Source organism: Condylura cristata, unplaced genomic scaffold (genome assembly GCF_000260355.1).
Source record: "Condylura cristata isolate star-nosed mole 26May11 unplaced genomic scaffold, ConCri1.0 scaffold00036, whole genome shotgun sequence".
NCBI classification, from domain to species: domain Eukaryota; kingdom Metazoa; phylum Chordata; class Mammalia; order Eulipotyphla; family Talpidae; genus Condylura; species Condylura cristata.
In genome coordinates this window covers 5,117,030-5,125,128 of record NW_004567137.1, presented here as the reverse complement: position 1 = coordinate 5,125,128, position 8,099 = coordinate 5,117,030, and the positions used below count along the sequence as shown (strand labels likewise).

The 8,099-nt window shown below is 33.9% G+C and overlaps 1 protein-coding gene across 4 annotated transcripts in view; it reads right to left on the bottom strand.

The window, feature by feature from the left end:
* The window catches only part of SOX5 (SRY (sex determining region Y)-box 5), a 695,778-nt gene extending 693,631 nt beyond the window's left edge, over window positions 1-2,147 (bottom strand). For 3 of the 4 annotated variants that reach the window (XM_012732907.1, XM_012732908.1, XM_004693212.2), the window contains exon 1: window positions 2,054-2,147. Coding sequence is in view for 1 of the 4 variants with exons in the window: in XM_004693208.2 (XP_004693265.1) it covers window positions 2,054-2,136 (83 nt within the window). In the remaining 3 variants the exon portion in view is untranslated. The remainder of the gene's footprint in view (window positions 1-2,053) is intronic. The other variant, XM_004693208.2, reaches the window with a different exon arrangement.
* Window positions 2,148-8,099: the final 5,952 nt, after the last annotated feature.

Below are 8,099 nucleotides of genomic sequence, written 5' to 3'. Positions count from 1 at the left end.
AGAACTAATAACTTCCAATATAATTTACAGTTACTTTTCTGTTAATGTTTCTGTAGATGTGTGTCAAGAGTGTATGTGTGTGTGGACACACACACACTATCCTGAGTGTAGATTCTGACTTGTTCTATTTCACATAACCTCATGCATAATATGGTGTGTGTTTTAAGTTTTTTTTTTTTAAAATATCCTACTGGTTGCATAATATTTTATCATATGAATGTACTCAAATATATCTAATCACTGTTGTACTGTTGAAAAGTATAGTCTATTTCAAATTATTCCCACTAAGAACGTGTGAAATGAACATGTCTGTGTTACATATATTTTACCTCCTTTGATAGTTTAGTTAATAAGGTTGCTGGAAATGAAATTATACTGTTAGTCCCTGATATTCTCTTATTCTTCCACTATAACAAGTCACCCATCTTTTTTATCTTCCAGAAAAAATAAACAAACAAAATAAAAAACACTTTCCAGCCTCTTTGTTAGTATGACATGACCACTTGACCATGTTCTAGCCCACAGAATGTAAGTGGAAGGAGTGTGGGCAGACAACTGTCAAAACTGTCCTTAAATGAAGAGCCATCATCTTAAACGTGTAATATTTTCATCCTGTTACTTGAAAATGGACATGATGCTGCAATATCAATGCATGATATTTCAAACTCTAGGACAAAGTCACATGAGCAGAGTAACAAAGAAAAAGACATCGGATCGAGGTCCCTCATGACGGGGCACCTGCTACCAGCTCTGAGCTATGGCACACATTCAAGTAAGAGAAACATAAAGTTCTATCTTTTAAAACTGATTTTGGATTACATGCAACCAATCTCTTAATAACTAATGGAGTGGAGATGTTGAACAAATATAACCTTTTGCTAGCTTTATTAAAAGCAACCTTCTGCCACATTCTTATTACAACATATGATTCCAAACTACTTTGTACTAGTTAGATAAGTCAGGCATAATTTTGCATTTATTACCTGTTTTTATTAGAACTGCAATTCTCATAATTACTTGTTCTTATACCTTAGAGCATATTGTTTCAGTTGAGTAGGTTTATCACTAGATTAGTGAAAGACTTGGATTGGAGACCTGGGTCTGCTTGATTTTAAAAAAAGTACATTATTTGGTATTTTAAAAATTTAGTTTAGTTTTTAGAAAAGGCAACAATTACAACTGATTGTAAGTTTTTCTCTAAATAAACATGTTTTTTAAAATTCCAACCTATCTCATAAGACTTTAAGAGTGGATTAGTAACTAATAAGTTCTAGTTCATTACTTGAGAAGACCACATTTCAATATTCTTTTTAGGGGTCAAGAGGAAAAGAATTCCTTCTCCATGTCACTGGGTACAAAGTACTTCTGAACAGGATCTCTTACCTACAAACTTTCCTTCTGAAACCACATCATGGTTAGTCAGCTATAATTTATGAGAAGATTTTCAATACTAGGTCTATGGTCAAACTTTGAGTTTCTGTTCCCAAGGTTGTGAGTTTTTTGAAAAGACAAGCAAGCAATTCACAAATGCACATACAGATAGATAACTACTGAATTATTCTGCTGAGAAAATTAGAATATATCTGTAGGCCTTCAGCAAAACTTCCTTTAAAAAACAGTGTTTACAGAAACATACTCTGGAATACTTAGAAGCTTATGGAGATCTTTGTGAACCATGTGCCATATCCATCAGGATCCACAGTATTTATTTCTTAGTATCATCAGAATGGCCAGCAACTAATTTTTAGAAAAAAACATTTTTCAGTGCAGGAAAAATGCTTTTACAACTTTAAGAAAAGTATATCTCAATGAAAAAAATAACATGCTGCCTGTCAAATTAGAGTTAATACCTTTATATGGAGTTTCAAAACTATAATTCTAAAGCCAGTTGTCATCTGAATATGGCTATGTGCTATAGTTTTACAGGCATCTGTCTATCACATACTTTACTTTGAAAAAATAAAAATAAGCGAAGGTCTATAAGTTCCATTTTTTAAAGTAGCAAATGTTGTTATCCATTTACAAAGATGTAGTATGTGTTTTATGAATATACCTTTTTCCAACCCAGGGCACTGCCAAAATTCTCTGTTCAGCTTTCAGAATCTTGTAAGCAGATGCCAACAGGATGCGTGTCATCAGCAAGAGGAGTGCTAGAAAAATAAAAAGTAGACCATTAACAGTGCATTGTTCTCCTTTTGTAAAATAGCACTCTTAGGTAAAATGTGACTCTTGGAAGCAGATGCTTAATTCTTCAAAATAAATTTATATCCATAATTACATATGTAAAAATAATAAAATTTTGTTTACGAAGAGGGAAGTATTCATTTGCCATTATCATGCCATGAGAATTCATAATATTTGTATGCATTTAAAATTAAAAGTTACATACATATATGAATACATACTAATTGTCCCAGAATGCCCCAATTTTGTCTAATGTATATGTAAAAATCCTACAGATGCTTTAGTATAGACAATATTAAGGTGGATTCTTATTTCTTGGAATGATTAATGAGGCATCTTGAGGTGTCCTCATAGATTCCAATTACACAAACAACAATACTTGTTCATGGGGAACATTCAGCTCTCTATATTCATTTCTTCTGTTTACATCTCTATGACTGAACTGCCAGCTCAACTGTACAAATAGTACTCTAGTCACTCTCATATTTTGTTAGCAGTTTCATCAGGCTGGTCAAAAAAATTCCCAAGATTCAAACTGCTGAAAGCAAGGAATCTATACATAGTGACAACTACAGCATGGGATTTCACCTCAGACACTTCACTACCAGTTCAATTTATGGAAAACTGAAGTAATGCATCAGTGTACATTCTTATACTATTGATTATTCAGTTTTGATCACAGGGTTCAAGGTATTTGGAGAGTTTTACTACTATATATATCTATGTGGAGTATGCTTGGTGGGAGGGATTTTACTTCATTTCAGTGTTAGAGCTTCTGTTATTAAGCACAGAAATCCAAAAGTCACCATGTTTACAGAAAACCACATTATTTCATTAGTTCACTATTATTTCATTGGAGAGCACTTCAAAGTGGAAACAATTATCATGGAAAATTCTGGTCAGAAATTATGCTGTTATAGTGAAATAAAGATTATCAACATATAGTCTCCCAGTTTAAAAAAAAAATACTCATTTATTTGCATTAAAGATCTTACTAAAATATGCACCCCAAACTCAACTTTTTAAAGTTATGTGAAATGTCACATCTGACCAAATACAAAGTGATTAGCACCAGAAAATTTACTTAAAAACGAAACAGAAAAAAACTTTTGCCACATTCTATTTCTGGCAACACAGAAATACACAGGTGGTAATTCTACCCACAAGAGGGAGCCTGTATTTTTACATTTTTGTCAGAAAACTAGAAAAACACAAATCAAAATATGAAATTCTAAAAATGTTTGTTGATACTCTGATCTTTCCATCAGGTTAAGTATTGAGATAATCAGGTTTCAGTTTGAATATTTTTCTTCAACCATACCAATCATTAAATGAGAAGAATAGAAAGATAATTGGAATTTAAACAAATTTTCTACCTATATTATAAGGGATTTTATCAAATGTAAGAATGAAGATGTAACTGCCAAATCAAGGTTGAGGGAAAATTCTTTTTAGGTGGTAGTGACATTAACTGGATGAAACTGATTAGAATTATCATGAGTACTCAGTATCCGAATTTAATTACATAGAAGTGAAATAACATTTTAGTGGTCTTCTTATTGATAAGGAGGTTTGCATAAGCCAATAATTTTCTCTGTATTTATACAACAGAAAACATAACACTCCATTTTTAAAATTACCATGATGGTTATTTTAACTAATATCACTGAAAACTCCTTCAGTAAGACTGTCACTTGTATGACATTAAGGTACACTTTCCTGTCTTAGGGGAAAAAAATCCCAAGAAAAAACTGAATCTTACATTGTATTGTTTAAAATATCCTAAATTACCCCCAGACTCGTGAAATAAATCAGCTCTGGGATTTATAAAACTAAAATATATTAATTGACTTCAGAGCTACCTTACGAAAATAATTTTGGCAACACTTACCAAGGTTGGCAACACAACCTAGGCATACTGTTTTAAAACATTCTGAGACATGATAGTGAAGGAGCTAAAATCGGTTTTGTGAGTCCTTGTAAACTGCAGGAAGCTGATGATAAACTGTTCCTTTCTCCCAAGGGCCTCTTCTTGGTCCCTTGCAGATGTTATATAACAGGGGTCAGGCAAGGAGCTGAGGAAGAAGGGGTTAATCACCACTGCTTTTCCTTCTGGAATTCCAACGTCCCCATTAAATCATTGTTTTTTTCTCTCACCAGGGACTGTGAATCTAATGGACCTAAAATCAATACCTTATAAATGACATAAAAAATATATTCATTTTATGGACTAATGTACCCTACTGTCTGAATCCTATTTACACCCTCTACTTTAAAAAAGGAACCACAGACCCATTTCTGCCAGTAAAAGGTTACTCAGTCACTCTGGTGACATGCTGCTGAATGCACTGTGGTGCTAAAGGGCAGCAGGAGGGGAAGATGGGTGACTGCAGGAACTTGAAATCCTGTGTGGCACATTCATGTGAAGAATCAGCTAGGGAAAAGCATGCAGTGGCGTCAAAGAGGCTCACGGTGTCTTGAGGTGGCTGGGTGTCCAGGTCTCTATTTCATTATCTTGTGTCAAAACTAACATAACATTTTGAGTGTGTCATGTATAATATAATATTTAAAAAGCAAAGACCACTTCCACTTAATAGTGAATGCTATAAATGTTGAAAAAGACAGATGAAAAAGCCTAATGGTCAGAAATGCTCACTAACATACTACAGAAAGATTAGCCAAATTAAAGCAGTGTCAGGTTAAACCACACCAAAACCACAGTCCCTGGTGAGCTCTGCAAAGACTAAGAGCTTTTCGTCTCTCACTGACAGCAGGACAACAACCAAAACATACAATGACTGTCTGGTGGGTTTTCACATATTAATAAGATAGGCTGGTTAGAAGGTTTTATAGATATAGAAGTTTCTTCAATTCAAATGACCTACACACTTTAGAACCATTCCTACTACCTAAGGAAGTATTATGCTTGGTTCAAAAAATAGAGTTTAGAAACTATTAGTAACTTTTTTTTTTAGATAATAACTTCTACATTTAATATTTTTAAGATATCCAATATAGAGCAACCTTATTAAAATGTAAAAAAGATGCCTGAATTGCAAATAAAAGTGGGTTAGAAAATAAAAAAGGAGGGGAGGAAAGAAAGCTAAAAGCTCAAAGAAGAACCTATTTTCCTGGAAAAGTGTCATTCGATTTACTTTGGGTTTCAATGTGTACTAACTAAAATAGCCAGAGGATAATGAATAGGAAAAGCAACTTTAAAACAGATCATTTTTCAGAAAATTCTAGCAACAGGTCAGCATGAGATTTCCTGTTCAGTTTTACTGGCTTAAAATCCCCATAGTTATAAAATTACAAAAAAAAAAAAAAAAAAAAAAAAAAAGTCTCTGCAAAAATGCAGTGTGAAGTTCAAAGCTAAAACAAGCACACGTCTGAACTCCAGTCACTGCTCGACATCTCGTATGAAAAAAAAAAAAAAAAAAAAAAAAAAACTGTTGTTCTTTATTCCATTTGCCAACCAGAGTCATTTATCCCCTATTAGATAAAGTATAATAGACTCTACGGAAAGGGTCACTGGCCTTCCATTTAATGATATTGCCAGCCTCAATCTGCATTTTCCCGGCAATGTCCCTCAACACAGAATAAATGGCTGATCTCTTCACAATAACAGCTGATTTCTATTTATTAAGCTAAAAAGGTCACCATTTTCTACGGCTGGGCCGCCCTGCACTATTGATAATTTTATGCATAAACAAATGGCAAATTTGTGCCACATAAATATGCATTAGCAATTACTTTTTCCTTGGGCAACGCTCACCGCATGCAAATGTGTACCTCACAGGGCCTGGTAGCTTTTGTTTTAGCTCTTGAACAGTGAAACAAAAGAGCACAATAAACAATTTTAAAATTGCCAATCAATAAGCAATGCAAATGCAAAGGTAAATGGCAAGAAACTTGCTTAGAAACAACAAAACAGAAAGTGAGGTGGGGAGGGAGAGGGTGGAAGGATATTCTTTTTTATATTATTTCAGTTCTTTCTTGTTCATAATGAAAAGGCTAAAGTACTCTTGACACAGAGCAGCTAGCTAGGCTGGTGCTAAAGCAGATGCCAGATGGGGAAAGTGGAAAATATACACATGTTCAGTAAACACACACACACACACACATACACACAAATACACCATGAGCAGAGAGTAAGGGGAAAACTGACTTCAAATGTACCACCTATTCTAATGTTTAGTTTCCAATTTCAGAGAATTCAAGAATTTTCTAAATGGGAGGAGCTATGGAGATGCATAGCCAAATCCCAATTCCAGGGCTTTTTGCCATGTTGCTGCTGGTGGATGTCATCTTCCTCAGAGATTCTACATGATTGGCAAGTATGGTTCTTTTAGGAATAGGCATAAAAGGAGTAAATGAGGAATATAGAAATAAGGAATAAAAAGCATCTCACAAAATAGCTTCATGCCTAGATGTTTGGAAACCAAATTCCTTAAGTCAGAATCATTCAAGGATAGTATCAGGGTCCATGGATAGAGGACAATAAAGAAGCAACAGGTAAGTGTAGAGAGAAAGTGCTACCTATTGAAACATGAAAACAAATAACTTAGAAAAGAGTTGGGAATTTCTTAAAATATTTATTTATTTATGCATATAGAACTGGGGTACAGGCCATTATTCTCAATACCACCTTAACATTTATTAAGTAATACTTCTTCATATATATATATATATATATATATATATATATATATAAACATTCATTTTGTACTTTATTTTTTCATTTTTGTTGTAATCTCCGTGGACTTTCCAATTCACCCGTGTGTCATACCATAACTATAGTCCCATGTGCTCTTCCTGCCCACTTTTGTTCCCATTCCCTTCTCCAGTTGAGATACTTCTACTACTCCTTAGCACCTCACATAGTTGAGCAATCTCTTCTTAAATGAGTAGACGGTCTTGCCTTTGGAAACAGTAATGTCCAAATAAGTCAAGCTATACTCTAAAGTTTTAATTTGGGGCTTAGGTAAGTTTCTTTAATGAAGTTGTTGAAAATACTTCAGTTTCTAAAAATAGATCTTTCGTGTGATGTAGCAACGCCATAGATTTAAAGATATTTGAGCACAAAGGACCCAATTGATGGGAAACAGAGATCACAATAAGGAGTGATGTTTTACATGTTCATTCAAATAAGGACATGGCTAGCAAACTGCTTCTGTTAGATGTCGTTTGAATTATCAGTGTTTGTGAAAAAACTGAGCATGTTTTTTTTCTTATTACCAAGTAAATGCAACATATGTCTGCTGAAGACCATTACTATGTTACAGATGAAAACTTTAATTCTCATGATTGCTTACCCAATTCCTCACTCTCCTCACAAGGAAGGATTTTAAACAAAATTGTCAGTTTTACAACAGAAGTGGTTTTGGTCTGAAATTTGTAAGTACTGGTACAGTCCACATGTAGGAGGCATGTATTGCATGTAAATGTAAGTGTACAGGAAGTGTGAAAAACCTCAATGTATTCTAAGGACACATCATTGTCAAAGGTAACAATGTCAAAGGTGGGTTCCAGAGGATGAAGCAGGGACAAATATACAACCACAACACTAAAAGATCATCATGTGTGTCCAATCCCACTTAGAAGAACAAAATTAGGTTTAACTGGAAGGTGCCCTGATTGCTTGTTTATTATAGCCTAAATGCCCAAAAACAGATTACTGGATCAAGATGTCATTGTTATATTGTAAACTAAATGTATTATTGTAAATAAATGATGAAAGGGTTCTTGCAAGATACCTGGAAACATACTGCTTCCTCTATAATAAAAGATAGTGTATTTGAAGAAATAGTTTATTTTATATGACTTAGTTACACGTATACTGTATTTAAAAATACGACTTTCAACAAAGAATCCAGAAAAAAACAAAACTGCAATCTGACCATGGATCTGAGGCA